Source organism: Rhipicephalus sanguineus, chromosome 8 (genome assembly GCF_013339695.2).
Source record: "Rhipicephalus sanguineus isolate Rsan-2018 chromosome 8, BIME_Rsan_1.4, whole genome shotgun sequence".
Taxonomy (NCBI): Eukaryota; Metazoa; Arthropoda; class Arachnida; order Ixodida; family Ixodidae; genus Rhipicephalus; species Rhipicephalus sanguineus.
In genome coordinates, this window is record NC_051183.1 from 82,902,951 (window position 1) to 82,922,929 (window position 19,979).

Sequence of the window (19,979 nt, forward strand, 5' to 3'; positions counted from 1 at the left end):
TTTCAGAGGAAGAGTGGAAAGGGGGAGGGGAGAGGGAAAGTGGAGAGGGAAAGGGGAGAGGGAAAGTGGAGAGGGGAAGGGGAGAGGGTGAGTGGAGAGGAGGTGTGTGGAGAGGGTATGCGCATGCGCAGTAAGGGTGGTCACGCCGCACACCACCACCACCACCACCACCACCACCGGATTGAGCTCCGCCTTAAGATACTTCGCATCTAAAAGAGATGTGCTACTCTGCTTCAAGTTACTTGTGGTTAACTGCTATCAGTATTGAGTTCCATTATTTTTTCGCGGAATTTTATTACTCTGCTGCTGCATACATTCTGCTGATATGGTAAGCTAATATTCCTCATTAGAGCAGGTGTGTGTTGCCGGTAATTGCCAAAGAAAGACATTCTCCGGTGCAAAAATATTTGTGCCGTAAATATTATTGAATTAAATGTACATAAAATTGCTACGCAGGGTCCTAGCAGGAAAATACACGTTGTGTTTTGAAAATATTAATAAATGCATCACGTTCGGAATCCTAGTGCTAAATATTTTCACAGCTGTTTTCTGTTTTTTTTTGTGCAAAGAATGTAAGTAATGCAATTTACCCGTCAACGTTATGGACCGTGACTAGTATGACTACGCAAATTTCATAGTACAGAGACGTAATTACGTCACTTGGAAAGTCCTTGGTAGCTGATAAGAGTACAGCTTAAAAACCGTACGCGACCACCATGTGTACATTATAGACCTTTATATTGTGCACATGGTGGTCGTATATGATTTTAAATCCAGGACAAACACAACAATTATTTGACCGAATGTAGGAATCATGCTCTATAATTTCTCCCAGAACAAAAGCTTTATGTCTTGTCGTATAGTTTGACTATGTAGAAAAAGTTAAACAGCTTGGTTTAGGTTTTATGTGACACCAAATGCAAGAAAACAGTTAACGTACAGACGGCTTTTTATTGCAAAATGTATGAAAATAGCCCAAGTGACCGAAACCTGAGCCATAAGGCGCTTGTGCTACGGCGTGCCACCAACTCTACCGATTAATGCCTTCGAATCTTCTGGGAAACTGCAAGAACAAGACAATAGCAATCACCGTCTTAACGTTGAGTCAGCCATATAAAAGAAAAGAAATCCGCAACGCATAGGGCCTACCAGCCATTTCCTTAATGTAATATAGAATGGCTTTTTAGTACAAAACACAGGCGTATGAAAACTTCTCCGCGGAAAGGCGCTGTTTCCTTCATGGTTTTATGCTGCCTGACGGCTATTGGCGAGTTCCTTTTTTGAGCGAGATCGGCTAGCATGTGAATTGCGGTAACATCCGTGGCAGTAAAGTTCAAAATTAATTAAAAAACTTATTCCTACATTCTGTAGAGACTGCCAGGAGGAAAGCACGGCAATATCTGTGCCTGGGTTATAGCTCAGTCGTATTGAACGCCAGCCAGTTATTTTACAACGGAGAAACTTGAAATACTACAACATAGAAGAGATTCGTTTGTTGGGCTTGATCACACAGATGTATGCAATGATAAGCTGTAGCCGCGCAGTATGCACAATGCCGCCCACATTTAAAGTATTCGTTATCATTGAAAATCTCATAGAAGCTGATGCACACATAATTCTGACTTGAAATGTTGTGTTTCTGGACACTATGATTAGACGTCAGAGAACGAACATTTCCCTCGTGAAGTAGAATAGACGTTAACGCTTATCTGGCGTGAATACAAACTTAGTGGTCACCTTAGACGTGCTGGACCTTATACGTTACTGGCACCGTGGTGACAAAGTCTGAAAGACAAAGGAGCAATATAGCTTGAGAATTGGGGCCCCGAGGAGCTTAAGGACCCAAGAAGCTTGTGAGCCGCCAGGACACATGCGCAGAACCCAAGCCTCTCTTGGGTTCTTGCGCTCGCGTTCACCCAAGACGCAAAAATTGAAAACTAGCGTGGGTCCCCAAGGCGTCTTGGGTCACCAGCGAGGAGACACAGATGCAGCGCGGGCCACGGCGCAGTATGGCGCGCGTCTCGCATGATTTTAATTTCGTCACGTGTGGCGCTCCGGGCGCTTGACCCAACGCGCAGCCTGCATTGGCCCAATTCTCAAACTCTGCTGATCATCCGAACGCAGGAGGAGGTTGCACAACGCAGCATGGGGCCCAGTGTCTCGGGCCCCCATTCTCAAACTGTCTAATATGTATATTGCTACGCTACTGGGGGGCGGCATGGAAGAAGAAGAAAACGACTGGGCTCAAACTGTACGTTGCTCGATCCCTCAGCTGTCGCAGTCTATCTCCTCTACACAAACGCATCTCTCCGGGACAATATTTGTGGAGGTGCGGGGTACAGCAGAGCAATCCCGGGCGAACGATCACGGAAGCGCTATGTCTGGACCTCCGCCGAAGCCGCCGACTAGCCGGACTACCACCACTCTCAATGGACCGGATTGCTGACGGCGACAACACGCAGTCTTCGTCTGACACTACGTGGCCCCAAGACATGGTGCCATGAACCTTCTCTTGGAAGATCGTAGAAGATACTGACGAATGGCTAAAGCACTACAATTTCGTGAGTGCATACAATCGTTGGAATTGGGCCTCCCGGTTGACCGACGTCGGTTTTTTCTCGAAGGAACGGCGTTGGAGTGGTTGAAACATCAGGAAGAAACAATACCTACATGGCTGGAGATCCAGAAGGAAAAAGTGAGCTGCTTCGGGGTCCTATCAGTGAGGAAGAAGCTGGCTGAGGAAACGCTGATGCAACGTGCTGAAGTACACGGTGAGACTTTCACAACCTACGTTGAGGAGATCTTGAAAATGTGCAAGTCTGTAGAGCCATGCATGAACTTTGTACTCTCCTCAACGGAGAGGCCTTTGTACATAGATTTCGGTGCACGTTAAAGAACCCCAGTTGGTCGAAAACTTCCGGAGCCCTACACTCCGTCGTGCCTCGTCTTCATATCGTTGTCTTGGAACGTAAAACACCCAACAGTTATTATTTAGCTCTCGCACGACTGCTAGGAAAGCACCTTCGTAATACTACTGCCTACCACTCTTATCGCTCTCCTGCTACTGGGCTTGCGCGCAACAGCGAAATATGACCATGGGGTCAGCGCATGCGATTTGCCCTTTGGCTCAGCAAGTAGCGCCTCAGGCGAGTTTTTGACACACAGCAAAGCAAGCCGCCAGGACATCGCGGTAATTTGAATGCCTACACTCCTGGCTCGACCTCCTTCAACCGGTGGCTTACGCATCGCCTGTGGCTAGCTTGCGTTTAGATTCAACATTTGCATTCAACTACTCATGCCTTTCTCTGGCGCTACGCAAACCACCACTGACTTCATTTACAGCATAGTTGTTATGCTTGAGGTTGGCCGTGTGTCGTAGATAGAAAATTGCAATCGTCATGAACCGGCGCGTACACTCTTGGACCATTTCTTCGTCGTCGTCTTCGTCCTCTTCTGCTTCGCTCCGAGAGCACGTGAGCCGATTTCTCCGGGGTAGCATGTAATGACTTTGATGAAATATTGATCAGAAAACGAGTAAATAAAGAGAGTAAAAAAGAAGTACGAAAATTTCTTGGCGAGGCGATATTGGAACCCGCTTACCAACGATCCAAAGGCGAGCGTCGTAAGCACTCGGTTATCCAGCGACGCTAGTAACGTACAGCATAGTCAGGTATTGTATATCATAACAAGGGGGTGGGAAAGGGAAGTGATAGTTAGGAGGAGGGAAAGGAGGACTAGAGAACGAGTACACACAGAGAAAGAGAAAGAAAGAAAGAAAGAGAAAGAGAGGAATAGATCAAAAGAAAGGCAAGAGGGAAAAATAGAGCGAAAGAAATAAAAAAGTGGGAGAAGGAAGCCTAAAAAGAAATAGGCAGAGATAGAAAGAGATAGAAAGAAAAAGACAGAAAGATAGAACAAAGTTGTGAAAGCAAATTCTTGTATAATATTGTATGGCAAGGGATCGTGAAAAGAGAGGTGAGAAGATAAAAGCATAGCCAAACCAGGACCAGCTAGGTGCCCCCCTGCTCTTCTGTAACCCAGCCTTGCGTGAATTAGTGCAAGAAGAAGAAGAAGAACGGAAACTTTATTGTCAAATCAATGAGATTTGAGTCCGGCGTCTTTTAAGTGGGCCTGGGCACCCACCGCGGACGCGGTTCCGAGACCTTGTCTCGAAGCGGCTTCCTCGGCACGCTGGACGGCCCAGAGTTGTGCTGTCAGGTTCGAGCTGAGCAGTGCGGTCTTCCAGCGCGAGCGGAGGCTGGCGGTGGAAGAAACGGATGAATCGGCACTGTTCGATTTCTCTATTAAGCCCCGACACTCCCACAACATGTGGCTAAGCGTGGCAACCTCGCCACACGAGCTATATCTGTTTGTAGTGTAAATATCTGGATAGATGGCGTGCATGAGTCTGGGGTTTCTGTACGAATCTGTTTGTAATTGTCTGTAGTGTACCGCTTGCGTCCTGTTTAGCCTATCGTGAGGGGATGGGTATACGCGTCTCTGTAACTGGTAGTGTGTCGTGATATCGTGAAACCTGTTCATACGATCCTCCCATGCCCAGACGTTTGCCGTACCCCGCGGGGGCTCTTGTTGCTCCGGTGATGCTCGGTGAGTGAGGCCTCGAGCAACACGGTGAGCCGCTTCGTTTGGGGTGCTCAGTCCGGTGTGTGCCGGTATCCACAGCAAGTGCCTTCGGTTATCGTGGTCGACCTCTCCTGGATGTACGGGATGTCGCTGCAGTATGTGGCACGCCTCTTTCGAGATGCGCCCGTTCGCAAAATTACGAATCGCTGTTTGCGAGTCGCTGATCACGTATGTGGCCTTGGTCTGTGTGAGGGCCAGTGCTATAGCCGCTTCCTCTGCCGCTTCGGCGTGTGCAGTGTTCACGGTCACGCTCGTGAGGTATTTGCCTCGATGGCTGGTAACTGCCGCCACGAACTCTTCCTGTCTGGATAACGGGCTGCATACGTGAAAACCGCTTCCTTGTCGTTGGAGTAGCTTTGGTTCATGCTTTGTGCCCTGGCTTTACGCCGTCCCGTGTGGTGCTGGGGGGTGCATGTTGCGAGGCAATGGCGGAACCTATATTCGCTCGCGTACTTCTCTTGGAATTTCGACCTTGATGCCATGCTGGGTGTGGTATGTTATGCTGAGTTTTTTGAGCACGTGTCGGCCCGGGCGGGTCTTGGATAGGCGCTCGAGCTGGGACATTTGTTGCGCGTCCACGAGTTCCTCGAGCGTGTTATGCAAGCCTAGTTCTAGGAGTTTGGTGGTGCTAACTCCAGGCGCAAGTCCCAACGCAAATTTGTACGTCTTGCGTATGAGGGCGTTAAGCTTGTCCTTTTCCGCAACCTTCCATTTGTGAAACGGTGCCGTGTACGTTACAAGCTTCAGTAATTTTTTGATGGTGGCCGAAGGCCCCTGATGTTGCAGTCCAAGAACTGCTTACTTCCCATTTTAAGGCTAAAGCCTCAAATGCCTCATCAAACACGAAAAGTGACCACCGGAGTCAGTGTCTCATGTCTGCGGCTTCAGGCACAGCCCGAGTAAGGAAAAAATCGTCATAGCGGGAAGACGTCACCATATCACGTCATTATGACGTCACAGATAGAGAAAATTTTGGCGCTATCTCAACGTCACAAATTCTGGCGAGACATCACATGACGCCGTCATCACGTGACATTGGTAGCTTGGTCAAAGGTGCTGTCGATCACGGAGGCAGTGCAAAACCTGCCGAGATGCCTCCGATCCTGGCGGCAATGCATAACTACTCTAGGTGCACAAACCTTTCGAAGGATGGCGGGACAGGATCAATACATCGACTGAGAAAAAATATGGCTTTCGCGTTCCACGCCGGGCCATGGTGACAAGCACGTCATCGCTTATTTCAGTTTTTCCATACGTTATTAATAATAATAATATCTGGGGTTTAACGTCCCAAACCCATACGTTATTGGTACTGCCACTTTTAGGGAATTACAACTGGTAAAAAAGCAAATATTTCAGGAACTTCCGTCTCCTAATACCATAAGGAAACTTGCGGGATGTTTAGTCTTTCGGTGCTCGTCTTTTCTGCGGTTGACGTTCAGAGAAAACGACGGAGATTCACGTTTGCGAACAACAAATGACCCTGTCTTAAGGCAGTGTGAAGCCAGCCTATCTGGAAGTTCAACTCCGCAGTTTTTACCCTCTTTATTCTCTCATATCAGCATTCTAGGGGCAGGCCTTGATAGCGATGCAGTGACCCAGCGGTTTTGGTCGCACTTCAACGTTCCCATTTTCCCATTTTAGTGATCCAGATACTGCCTTCTAAGCATTGAGCCTAATTTTGTAACGTCATTAAGTTAGAATGTTCAAGTGCTTATGGAGGGTAACTGTGAAAAGGAACGAACAAACGAAATACGTACCGAATGTGGGTGGTGGAACAGCCGGTCTTCGGTGCACATTTTGAGACACCTTAGATGCTGTTGATGAAACAAAAAGACACATTTGCTTAAAGCGTTCCCGCCAGCACATGTTGCGCGAAAAGTTCCAGAGAGCGCACAAATAAATGCTGGCCAAAACCACTAAAATATTCAAGCGGAGAACTTGTGGCATAAGAAGATGCATCCAACAAGCTCAACTGTTGACATCTTCACAAGCTTGTATATCCTTGCTTACACAATAAACGCCCAGTGATGCATTAACGTTTCCAAATTCCTTTACGTTATCTTTGTGAATTCAATATCGCGTTGTTCTTGTCTGAATTTGGTGCCGTTCACTTCAACTTTGGTACATAAATACTAGGCTTGTGTCGTCAAGCCCGACAATAGTGATGTCCTACGAACAATACTGGGTAAATATAGTCGTAAGCAATGTATTGCACTACAGCAAGCAATATTGCACTAAGCAATATTATTTTGTAATGTTGGTGACCAGTGCTCTTCTTTTTAGTACTGAAGAGCAAAGAGCTCTGCCATCTTTTTTACATACGGGAATATTTCAGTAGCAATTCGCGAAGCTAAGGCCCTTGTTTTCTGGGCAGGCTTAAGCGCAGTTATAACTAGGTGTAGTAGCCTGGCGTCTTCAAGGCAGAATGGCGGACCGCGGCTCTCGTAGTAGTAAACAATGGCAGCGACATTTGTCCGGCAGTAATTTTAGAGAACACCTTATAGTGAGCCACCCAGAGCGACAGGCTGCACAGGAGCGACCTTCCTGCACAATCGGCTATACCCTCAAAACGTGCGAATGCATGCAGTGCTACCTGGCACAAAGCACTTCCTAACGATAAGTGTGTGACTGAAGGTTTCTTTGCCGGGCTCGTGACAGGTAAAAAGGACCGTGGCGAAACGTTTTCTTTAGACGCATGTTGAAGCGCTGTCACGAAGCTAAGACGTTCAGAATAAGTGAAGGAAATAGCGATGACGGATCGGTCATCGAGAAAAACGATGCCGGTCGTAGACGAACAATAAATACACATTGTATATACAAAATACAGAGAAACATAGCGGGCAAGAAAAGTAATACAAGATATAGAAAACAAAGAGAAAACAGGCATACACAATGCTGTAAAGTACTACAACCTCGTACAGATGAGTTGTGTTACAAAAGAAGAGTTACAACGTTCGGTATGAAAAGGCAAGGCCAACTTGGGGGAGGGGCTAACGCAGGGTGGCAACTGTACAGGGGGCACTTGCACTGCATGGATGATGACAGAAGGTGTGGCAGTAAACGCTGTACACTGTGGAATTCAGTGGGCTCACGACCTTTCAGTGTTTGTCAGCCAATAGTTCGTATTTGAGGTGAATATGCTGGTGAGTCCGTTCCTAGAAACCCCGTAGGGACGCTAGTGAAGCACAGCCAGTTATGGGCACGTTGCCAGTAAAAAGTAACAGTGTTACAGTTACAGTTAGCTAAGCCAAAAAGTTGCCCTGTTACAGTCACAGTTACAGAGTTTTCAAAAGGATCATGTTACAGTTAGAGTTACTGTGTTCTTTTCAGCTAAAAAAACAGAAAAATCCAGATGAATACATATCACCCTCTTAACCCGAGAAACGAGGCATCGTCATGCCGAGTGTCTTACGCCTTACGCCCAGTTGAATGTAATATTGTAACCACTCCTGCTTGGGCCGCTCAATGGGCCTGCAGTATCATATAAATAAAAGAAATAAATAAAAATAAAATAAAGTAACGTAGTTACTTTTCCGTTTCTGTATGAAACAAGTAATAGATCACAAACCAAATGACAACACGTATTTAATAAAAATGTACGAATTCATGTGGGCAGTCAGGATTGCTAGTGGTAAAACCTTACACGAAGCAAACCTAACATGCAGGCTCAACACAAGTACTGATTGGGTCAGCCTCAGTTTGTATAACGCCAATATTTAACGGCGAAGCTGTTAAGGCCGGCGTGTTCATCACGCCGGCCTTACTTTGGTGTGTTCATCATAAAAGGGTATGTGCCACCGAAATTGGGTAAATCCCACAACTCACCGCTGCTCCAATAAAAATGAAGAATGCAACAGACAGGCGACAAACACTAATCATGATTTCTAGACAGACGTATCCAGTAATTAAGAAAAGCTTCAGTAAACCGTCGGGATTCACCTAGTGATAAACACCGTTACTGCACGTTTCAGCTTCGCTGAAGCATCTGTACGGAGTGCTTCAGCGGTACGTACGAACGAGAGAATACTGGGAAAAGAGAAAGGCAGCGGCGGCTGCGGGAAGACCACGAAGCGATGGAAGCCCTACGCGAACGACGACGTGTCCGTATCTATGGGAGGTGCGAACGCTCGGTTTCAGCGCGAGTTTCTCTCTCTGGAGTTTGGACATCCCTGTAGTGTCTATGACTGTCTGCGGTAAAACTCGAACCTCTCTCCGCTGAGAAGTAACCTAGAAACAACCTAGCATTACCTTGATAAGCCTAGCAACAACCTAGAAGCAAACAGATTAGACTTTAGAATCGTTCAGCTTTGCTCTTTCAAGACTTGCGCGACTTAGAGCAAGCTTCGCAATTTTTTTTTGTTCATGCACCTTTGGTGAAAAGGGAATATATTTGGAAAACTGGTTACACATTAGAATTAGTTGTTTCTCAAAGTTGGCATCTCAGAGCTTGCCACTCTTGATGAAGAATACGTCGCGTCTTTCACTGAACAGACGTCCAGCCGGCGCGCTAGACGGAATGCCCGAATTTAATTGCATGAAAAAATCTTCATGATCCTGGGGGACTTCGCCAGCTCGATCGTTTTTTTTTTGCGAATATTTGTCGTGTTAAATTGGAGAAAATCAGTTCCAAGTTGTTCCAAAAATCGCGTTGCCAGTTCACGGTATTTCTAGCTCTCAATTATTTCGCGCTCTGCTGCTTTCTAGCCGCCTGTGAAATACGATAAGCTGGGAGCCTCGAATGCAGGAGACTACAAACTTGGCGTCCGAATGCTCCACTGCTAAACCAAAACAGAGCTAGAAGCTCAAGTGAAAAAAAGGATATATATGTCGAAAAAAACGGACGTGAACTTAGAAAGCTGTTCAGTTGCAACATGACTGACTTACGACATCTAGTTTACAAGTAAACTTCAAGTTGCGTTAAAGACCGACCGCCGACCTCGGTCATCTGCAGGGAAGATAATCCTCTTAGCGACCTCCTCTCCTAAACTTCGAGGGAAGCCGTCTTGTGGATAGGTGAAAGGTGTGAAGGATATGGCAATGTAACTGTAACGGTATTTCCCGTTACAGTTACTGTGTAAAAAAGTAAGAGTGTTACAGTTACAAGTTCCTCTAACTTAAAAGTAACTAGTTACAGTGACAAGATACTGAAAAAAGTAACTAGTTACCGGTAACGCGTTACTAGTAACTAGTTATTGCCCAAGACTTAGCACAGCATAGCGTAGTATTGTATAGTGTGTTAAGGCGTTTATTTGACGGCAGGGGCGTAGCCAAGGGGGGGGGGGGTTGATGGGGTTCAAACCCCCCCCGAAATGTTTCAGTTTTGCTTGCGTATATAGGCACGCACACATACAAACGCACGCACGAACATACATAAAGTATGGTTGAACCCCCCCCCGAAAAAATTTTCTGGCTACGCCCCTGTTTGACGGCACTCATCGACAACACGCAAAGGCGACAGTCAGGTCAAAAGCCCGGTATCTCAGCGGGAGCAGCGTTCCTTCAGAAGGAGCCCAAGAGGACGACCCTGGATAGCGCCTTCTAGTTGGTCGTCCTAAGATCCAAGGCTTCGCTACTACCCCGGGTACAAAAAGGGAGCCGCACGACGGCTTAACAGCTTGTCACTCATGAGCGGGTCAGAGTAGGCCTGGAGGCGCTCCACGTTGACAATGTCACGCCCTCGACGGCGCATGTCCAATGATGGTTCAATGGGTTTGATCAGGAAGTTGAGCGGTGATGGGCGCTCGACGAACCGGTAGGGGTCTTCGTATTTTGGCAGTACTTTTGAAGAGAGGCCAGTTGCAGTGGTAGGGACCAAGAGCCGTACGAGCGCTCCATGGAGGAACGTGGGCACAGAAGTGGTAGTGCCACGGCAAATGCTCTTCTGCTGCTCTCATTCGTGCGTTGTAAAGGTCATGGCAAGCTCGCGACACTCTTTAACAAGGCTGGTTGTGGCAGAAAAGGCGCCCACTCCGATGCATCCAGCTTGTATGGAAGGATCGTGTCGATTGTGTACGACAGGTGCCTGCCATACAATAAGAAGAAGGGTGAAAATCAATTGTGCTCTCAGGGGCGGTACTGCAGGCGTAGGTGATCTATCTATCTATCTATCTATCTATCTATCTATCTATCTATCTATCTAGCCGCCTACGCTTGGGTGCTCTTACGATCGCCTACTTAGCTTGGTGTCGAACAAAATTGGCATGGGAGAGTAAGAGGATTTGACGAATATGACTATCGCGTCATGATATGAATAACGAGAAAATTATGTTGCGTGCTTCGTGGAACCCTTTCCTCCAGACACGTGTGGCACATACCCGTTTACCCCGGGCCATGGTGTACGGGTATGCGCCATAGATGATTGACAGTTGAAATCTACCCAGGAACGGCGAGAACAGACATTGGTAACCTAAATGCGAGAGCGTTAAGAAAAACGTAATCGGCAGCGTTGACCCGACGAATGGAAAGAATGAAAATTATGATCCCAGCAGGAATCGAACCCAAGCATTCTGCGCGTCAATCAGGTATTTTACAACAGAGCCACGCCAGGTCAATAAACTGGTTTGCAAAAACAGCGTATGCAGGCGTAATGTCGGTGCAGCGTCAATTGCGGTTATGGTGCTGGCTATCTAACTTTGCAAGAAAGCAATAAACACTACATGATACTCCTAAGATGTACACTCCTACGATACAGGCGTCATATCAGATTAACGTCTGTGGTTCCGGTGTTGGCTCCCCTTTTATAGCAGTCTAATAAACATTACATTTGTATTCCTATGATTCAGCAAGCTATATTGAAGCATAACTCAACCACGGAGGAATTCATTAACGAAAGTTACGTATGATATTCACATCATCGCACCTTAATGTGCACTTAATCCGTCAGAACGACGCAGTGCCCTCTTTATTTCTTACGAGGGTTGGCGATGGTCTCATGCTGACCGAGGATGATGCCAGATTGACTGACACCCGCTTTGTCGACTAGGCTACGTAGGCCATATACGCCCAGGTAGTCTACGAATATGACAAGCGCCATCCACTGATGTTGGTCTACGTAGCACTATCCAGGCCTACCAGCCTCGATGGCCTATACCTCACCAACGGGAAAGGTCACTTCAGGTTCCGACATGTCCCCGGCTCTATCGAAATACAATTTGTTGACGAAATAACCGAGGCATCCACGATTTCCAACAGCTGTACTATACCTCATACTTCACTACACGTAGACCACTCATCACCGCGATCACGACCGGACCCAATAACAGGTCACGACCAGCTGCTGGAGCTCACGGATCACGGTGATGATGGCCTTGTTCAGGAACTGTCAACAAACTCTTCCACACATGCACTCGGGTTCGTGAAACGTGCGTGCGTTCTCCATCATTACAGACCAGTGTAATCACTACATATCAACTTACCGCTTCTGGTGTTGGTAATACCCCCGTTGCCGTTGGCAACGTTACCCAACTGTAAACAACTAGTTATATAGCACATATGCGGCTCTTCAACATGTCTGTATGCGTATAAAATTTATACAAATCTTTAGCGTCACTTTGAAGCGTTTCGCTTAGTAAAAAGATTACGCCACAGTCACCTTCCCGCCGCATGCTTCGCATAACATCGACTCCCACGGTACGTGGGATCTGCCGAATTTTTTTCCGTGACGGTGTAATAGGTCTCGGCTCTTGTAAGTGTACAACTTGCATATGCCACGACATATTCCGGGAACCCTAATTTGCGCTGCGCAGGGACAGTGCCGAGGCCACACTGTTGGCGTCCGTGTGTACCTCCGTTGGGGCCGTAGGCTCATAGTGGCGTAGTATGGGAGGAGACGTCAACCAACAACGGAGATTTGCGAACGCGTCGTCGCATTTGGACGACCACGAATTTAGGGGCCCGTTGGCTCCAAGGAGCTTCGTCAGCGGCGATATGATGGTGGCAAAGTTCCGTATGAAGCGTCGAAAGTATGAACACAGTACTACGAAACTGCGCAGGTCTTTGACGGACGTAGGTTTGGGAAATTCGGCCACCGCCGGAGGCTCAGCCGGATCGAGAAGAATTCCGTCCTTGGAGACGACGCAGCCTATGATTTTCAGTTGTCGTGCTGCAAATCGGCACTTCCTCAGAACCAGTTGAAAGCCGGCGTTGCTCAAACGCCTCAAAACACGCCGCAGACGTTGGTGTCACGTTATATCGGGAGCGCCTGCAATGCGAATTGGAGTTGGGAGAGAGAGAGAGAGAGGCGGGAGACCGTGGCGTCACGGCAAACAAACTTGATGTGACACACCACGGCAAACCAAAATTCACACTCTCAAGATCTACAACACAAAGTGACATTAGAAAACGCGACGCTAGTGGGCAATCCCTAACTAACATCACAAATCATTCGACCTATACGTAGCACACCCTAACTCGAGCGTCTGGCCACTATGGCGTCTCAGTCATGTCGCTCTACGAATCGAACGTTCTTACTTCGTGGTATTTGCTGCCTCGATTCGGTGCCAACGTCGACGCCCTGTCCTGTAGTCGAAGCTCCTGTCGACGTCTCAGAGTCGTCGTCGTTGATCAGTCTCCTCGCTGGTAAACTTCATCGCCGATGCTTCGGTCTGTCGTCGACATCGTCCGTCTCGCCCGGTTAGGCCTAACTCTCGGCCTCTTCTCAGTCCCACTGGATCCAACTTCCGACGTGGCTCTCCGGGGATTGTCGGTGGATTGCCGCAGATTGCCGCAGATGTCCGGGGATTGCCGCAGATGCCACAAGAACTGCTGCGATGAGGCTGCCGCTAGCCCGGGAAGCCTCGCTCGGTAGACACCAAGGTCGACGGCCACCTCCCGAACCTCTCGCAACGCTGCCTCGAGAACTCGGCCCTGCTGCTCTCGTCGCGGGTGCGACGCTGGCTTGCACAACCTTGCTCTTCTCCAACTTCACCGAACAATGACTGCTTCTTCTCCGGGGGTCCCTCACCTCAGCTCGGGTCGCGTGGCACGCGCCTTTCCCCGGCCAATGGGGTTCCTGGACGTGGCTGGAGTGCACACCATCGGGTATTTTTACATTCTCCGCACACAATCGACGCATTCCGCCATCCGGCACGCGCCCCGTGCCCCTTCACTCATGACAGTTGGAGATGCGTGGAGAAGTCCGGATCGAAAACGACGACGTTGTCCAGGTAACACAAGCACGTGTGTCATTTCAAGTTGCGCAGAACGGCGTCCATCATGCTCTCGAAGGTCGCGGGCGCATTACAAAGACTAAACGACATGACATTGAACTCGTACAAGCCGTCGGGCGTGACAAAGGCTGTCTTCGGTCGAGCGTCAAGAGCCATGGGTACTTGTAAGCCCCCCGAGCGCAAATCGAGAGATGAAAAGAATTCTGCTCCTTGCAAGGAGCAAGGAGGTGGGAAAAGGAAGTGAGGGTAGGAGGAGCGAGAAGAGGACTAGGGAGCGAGTGCAGAGTGAGCGAGAGAGAAAGAAAGACAAAGAGAAAAACATGGGAAAATAGATAAACAGAAAGCGAAGAGAGAAAACGATAGAAGGCGAGAGAACGACTGCAGAGAGAGAGAGAGAGAAAAAGAAAGAGAAAAATAGAGCGAAAGAAATAAAAGAATGGGAGAAAAAAGGCCGAAAAAGAAATAGACAGAGAGAGCAAAAGATGGAAAGAAAACGACACAAAAAGATAGTAAAAAAAAGTGAGCAAGCATAGCCTTGTATAATATTGCATGGCAAGGCATTGGAAAGAGAGAGGTGATAGCATAAAGCTTAGCGAAGCCAGGACCTTCTAGGTGCCCACGTGCTCTTCTGCGACCCAGCCTTGAGCAAATTAGTGCAAGCTGACCTAATTTTTTGACGATAATGTCGGCCGAAGGCCCCTGATGTTGCGCTCGAAGAACTGCTTTCTTCCGGTTTTGCAGGCTAAATCCTCGAATGCCTCATCAAATGCAAAAATTGACCGTCGGTGGCTCGCGTCTGCGGCGTGGGGCACAGCAAGAATGATGCAAAAAGCCATCATCGCGTCATGACGTCATCATGACATCACAGACAGGAAATTCTGGCGTGATGTCACGTGACGCCATCACGTGACATCGTAGCTTGGTGAAAGGTGGGCCGGTCATGGAGGCAGTGCAAAACCAGGTGATGCCTTCGATCCTGGAGGCAATGTAAAACCACTCTAAGTGCAGAAACTTTTGGAATAGTGCTGGGCAGGATCAATGCATCGACTGAAAATGAAAAATGAGATATTTTGGCGTTCGAATCCTGTGAGGTGAATGCATAAGTGACCTTGTGACGTTTTACTGCTGGCGAGCCAGGGATTAAAGGCGGGCCATGGTAAGATACACGTCATCGCTAAATTTTCTATTTTGTCTTCCATCATGAGTCATGTTGTCTTATGTAATCTACAAACGAGATGGGGAGGCGTGAGCTGCGATTAATTTTTATCACCCTCCTCCCCCCTTTCTACTTATGAGGAACCCTGCGCACGCCTATGTTCGAAGCTTAGATTAGGACGTGTCTCAATTTTACAAATGGGTACTGCCGCTTTGAGGCAAATACAGCTGATAAATTAGAAAATATTTCACGAAAATCTTCCTCCCAATTACATACGCAAACTTGCGGGATATTTTGTCTTTCGTTGTCCCCGTTTTCTGCGGTTCACTTTTCGAAAAAAAAAAAAACAATGGAGATTCACGTTTGCGGCAAACAAAAAACCCTGTCTGACGACCGCGTGAAGCCAGCCTATCTGGAAGTTTAACTCTGCTGTTCTTTCCTACTTTCGTTCTCATATCATCAGTCTAGCAGCATCGCTTGATAGCCATGAAGTGACCCGGTGGTTTTGTTAGCACTTCAACGCTCTCATTTTCTCCTTTTACCGATGCAGATACTGCAGTCAACTACCGCTCAGTTAAACTTATATTCACGTGCTTCCCGCTAAGTATTAAGCCTAATTTTGTAAGGTCAATAAGTTAAAATATTTAAGTGTTTTCTTAATGTAACTGGCAAAAGAAGCAAAATAAATACGTACCCGACTTATGTAGATGATGAGTAGGCTTTCGTGGCACCACACTTGGAGCCGACTTAGCTGCTGCTAAAGAAAAAGAATTACACATATGCATAAAGCGTTTCCGGCCGCACATGTTGCGCCAATAGTTTGAGAGAGTGCACAAACAAATACTGGTCAAAATCACTAAAATATTCAAGCGGAGAACTTGTGGCATAATTCGACGCATCCAACAAGTTTAACTGTTCACATCTCTTCACAAGCTTGTACGTGTTTGCGTACACAATATACGGTTAGTGACACATTAACGTTTGTACTTTACGTTATGATTGTCAATTCAATATTGCGTTTGTTCGTGCCTGGATTTGGTGCGTTTGGATTCCACTTTGGTACCTAAATACTAGGCGTGTGTCGTCAAGCACAACACTGTAGTGATGTCCTCCCAACAACGCTGTGTAAATATAGTCGTAAGTAATTTAATGCACTACAACAAAGCCTTGCAGTAGTAGGGCCACCAGTTAACGCTTAGATGGTGTAGGCTTAAGCAACACTATTTTGTAATGTTGGTTGCCAGCGCTCTTCTTTTGCAGCACTGACGTGTAAACAGCGCTGCCATCTTTTTTTACGGGAATATTTGAGCAGCAAGTCGCGAAGCAAAGGTTCTTGTTTTCCGGGCAGCCTTAGCCACTGTTATAAATAGGTGTAGTAGCCTCGCGTATTCAAGGCTGAATGGCGGACTGCGGCTCTCGTAGTACATAGCAACGGCAGCGAACAGAAGGAACACCTTATAGTGATCTTCTGCACATTCGGATATACCGTGAAAATGTGCGAATGAATACTTGAAAATGTGTGAATGGAGACAAATAAATGAATAGAGTACGGCTTTGTTTTGTCTATTGTGCTTATGAGTTTGATCTTCCACTGTCAGAGTGAGCACACGTTGCGCTCACTTTTCTGCGTTACTGGCTGTATTTGATACACGGCGGCATTTAGAGACACTAGGCTGATGAGCAGTGCTGTGTCCAGCGTGCACGAAAGTGTCCTTTTAAACAACATTAATGTGATAAAAACTAGTGGTCACATCTTGGGGGGTGTTCTAAGCTCATTTGTTGCAAGTGGCCGAACTATGTTCCATGTACAATGCTCAGATGCAAAATATGTAATAGGTATTTTGCCAAGGTGTCTCCTCAAAAGATCCGCTAACCAATGTGCTTGACGACGGTATGCGGACATATTGGGGTGGGAAATGTGGTACTCTACAATTAGAGGTGCTGCAATTTGGGGAAATAACATACAGCAGTTTGGATTGAAACGCTCCCCGGTAGAGTGTGTTGAGAACAAAATCACTTATGATGAATGTTGCAACATAAAACGCAAGCAAATGCCATATTTTCAGCGTTGCAAGGTTGGTTGTCAAGACCATTCATGATTCTTCGGTTGCAAAACGCGGTAGATGGCAAATGATTGCAAAAGACAATGAATACATGCTGAAAAGCCTCGTTGTAGTGGACACCAGACGGAATTCTCAGGCGACACCTTGCTTCACTGGCATATGTTATGCGCAAAAATGTGTTCGCGAACAAATATTTACATCTGGCATTACTAAAGATATTGTTGCTAGTAGCGTCTTGTTCTGTGTTCTTCAAAAGTGCCCGTTCTTTTTAGCGCTCCACCATCATAAAATATTTTTACTTCCTGTATGTTTCAGCACGTCCTAAAGACCACTCCATGAATGAGTGCGAATAAATACACGTGGGGCCGCAGTATTCACATGGGGACGGATTGCCATGTATTGCCATGGAAGTCGTAGCGTTTTCTATGCGCGCTTCCGCGCAGAACACATCTCCGCTAGTTGTTCCTGCGTGACCGACCACAGACGGGAAAGTTCTTTCTCGGACTATTTGGCCGCATTCTCCGTTTTTGCTGGGCACCGCTTTCGTTGTCTGTATTCGCGTCGCTGGTGTAGACGCTACTATGATTGTTCCTACACCACGATTACACTGCGCCGTCTCGCGATCTCGGGTTTGTAGCAGTGCTAGATCCACTGACGCACACACAAGCCCGACAGTATAAGTTCGCAATCCGTGTGTAATTGTTCCACCACGTGAACTCGTACCCATAGTGCCTAGAATATTCTACCGATGCGTCGCACGCCCAGTCTGGCCTTGGTGCTGTGGACTGCCGCATTGTTCCCAGCGCAAAGCGATCAATCACCGACATGTAGTTGCACAGAGTAACTTGGGTCCACAAACGCCGGTGCCCCGGAGAGTCTGCTGCCCTCTCGCTGACGTGGGTACAGGCACGTACGTTCGGGCACAAGGTGCTTGGTATTCTGTTCCTCCTGTTCGCACATCCGGCATAAAGCCCTCGTGTCTTCGGTAGAGTCATCAGATCGGTGGCGGTACAAGAGTGTTCGCAGCGCCCCAGCTCGCGCGTCGAACAGGTCGCTTCTGCATTGTTGTCGTATATCCTTTCTGTCGTGCTGTTATGGTTGCAGTATAGCGTAAGCAAGCTTTTGGCACGGGGCGTGCACCCGCATGGCCGACTGAGCCCTCATTCTGGTCAGGCGGATATATCTGAACAAGCGCCGGGACCACCTGCGGTCGTTTCTTAGGCGTAGGTCTCCCTCGTAGGCTTGCTTACGACGACCACGCAACCGGACTAAATGGCCTCTATGACAACTCGACCATGGTAGCTCAAGGACAGCCGACCCACCTTCACCTCCCTTCGTTACAGCCACTCTCTGGTACTTGAACAGAATGTTAGCACAGCAGTGAAAAACGAGAGGCCTGAGACATGTGCACACTTCCACATTTTCCCAACCAGAAGGAAGCGGCTATAGCATCAGAGGCTTCGTTTGCGCAACATGTTAGCCGTTTTGCGCGATGTTTACCGCGTATTTTATAGCATTTGGCTGGATGTTTTCAGTTGCACACCGAGGTACCTGCAGTCTGTTTTGAAAGTTTTGAAAGTTTATTTAACATAACACATGTATTGGTTACAAAAAACACACTTTTGGGACCCAACAAATTTGTTAAAGGGACCCTACCGAAGTTAGCTCTAGTAAAAAACATCGATAGCAGCAGTTATTATACACATTGTAATAAGATCGAACAGAAGTGTCTGAGTTAAGTATAGCAAACAAGTATAGTACAAAAAAAAATTTCACACAAATTACAAATTTTTCGAGGAATGCTTAATATAAAAGGCATCTTAAGAGGGAAAAAAAGGGAGGGAAAAAGGTAACTGTGAGCAAGTGTGCTATGGATTGTCAATAAGGGAGTGCTTTAGGTTTCTTAGAAATGTTTTCAAATTTGTTATACTGGTTAGGTTACAATCGAGTTTATTCCAAAGAGATGTACCCTTAAAGTTTAGTGTAGAGCGACCGTAATTAGTATTTACCTTAGGCAGAATAAGACGACGACGCGATACATTCACAGCAGTGCGATGTGAGTGGTGAAGCGAGACTGTTGTCAAGACGAGTTTTTCATAGATAATTTGATGCATGATTGAGGCAATGTTGTATGTTACCAGATCATAGATATTGAGGATGTTGAGGCGTTTAAATAGATATTCACTCTTAATGTGTATATTGTTCGGTCCTAAAAGGCGGAGGGCTCTTTTTTGAAGCGTGTACACTGGTGACAAATGAGTTTTGTATGTGCAACCCCAGATCCCTATACAGTAACTAATGTGACAGTGAACAAATGCGTAGTAAAGGTTGATAAGTATGTTGGTAGGGAAGTAGTTGCGACATTTTGAAAGTATATGCAAGCCATATGAAGTTTCGTTAACTACAGAGCGCACATGAAAGCGAAATTTTAAGTGTTTGTCGATTATAACACCAAGAAACTTTGGCTCGCTAGATTGGTTTATGGGATGGTTATTGTAAATGACGTCAGAATGAATAGACGTTTTCTTTTTTTCAGAGTGCAATAAAATAAAAACTGTCTTCGTTGGGTTTAAGTGAAGAGCGTTCGAGTTGCACCATTGGTGCAATATTTCTAATTCAGAGTTAAGCTGATTGATTAGGCTGGATTCCTCAGTATCAGCTATTATAAGATTAGTATCATCTGCATAGAGCACAGGGGTCGCACACAAAAGTTGTGAAGGCAAGTCATTTATATACAGTAGAAAAAATAAAGGTCCAAGTATGGACCCCTGGGGAACGCCGATGTTAATAAGGGTGCTGTCGGACTGAGAATCTGCTAGCTGAACAATTTGTTGCCGGTCTTCCAAGTAACTACGAATTAACGTCAGAGGTAATCCATTAATTCCGTAGCGAAGTAATTTTTCGTTTAATATAGCATGATTTAGCGAATCGAAGGCTTTTGCGAAA

At 46.8% G+C, this 19,979-nt stretch overlaps 1 protein-coding gene across 1 annotated transcript in view; it reads right to left on the reverse strand.

Annotated features, from left to right (window-relative positions):
• Positions 1-562: 562 nt before the first annotated feature.
• LOC119403352 (uncharacterized) overlaps positions 563-19,979 on the reverse strand; it is a 36,198-nt gene continuing 16,781 nt past the window's right edge. Inside the window, exons 4-6 of the mRNA XM_037670294.2 lie at positions 15,665-15,727; positions 6,405-6,461; positions 563-1,063 (exon numbers count right to left, since the gene is read on the reverse strand). Of these exons, the coding sequence (XP_037526222.1) occupies positions 1,038-1,063; positions 6,405-6,461; positions 15,665-15,727 (146 nt within the window). The 3' untranslated portion in view covers positions 563-1,037. The remainder of the gene's footprint in view (positions 1,064-6,404; positions 6,462-15,664; positions 15,728-19,979) is intronic.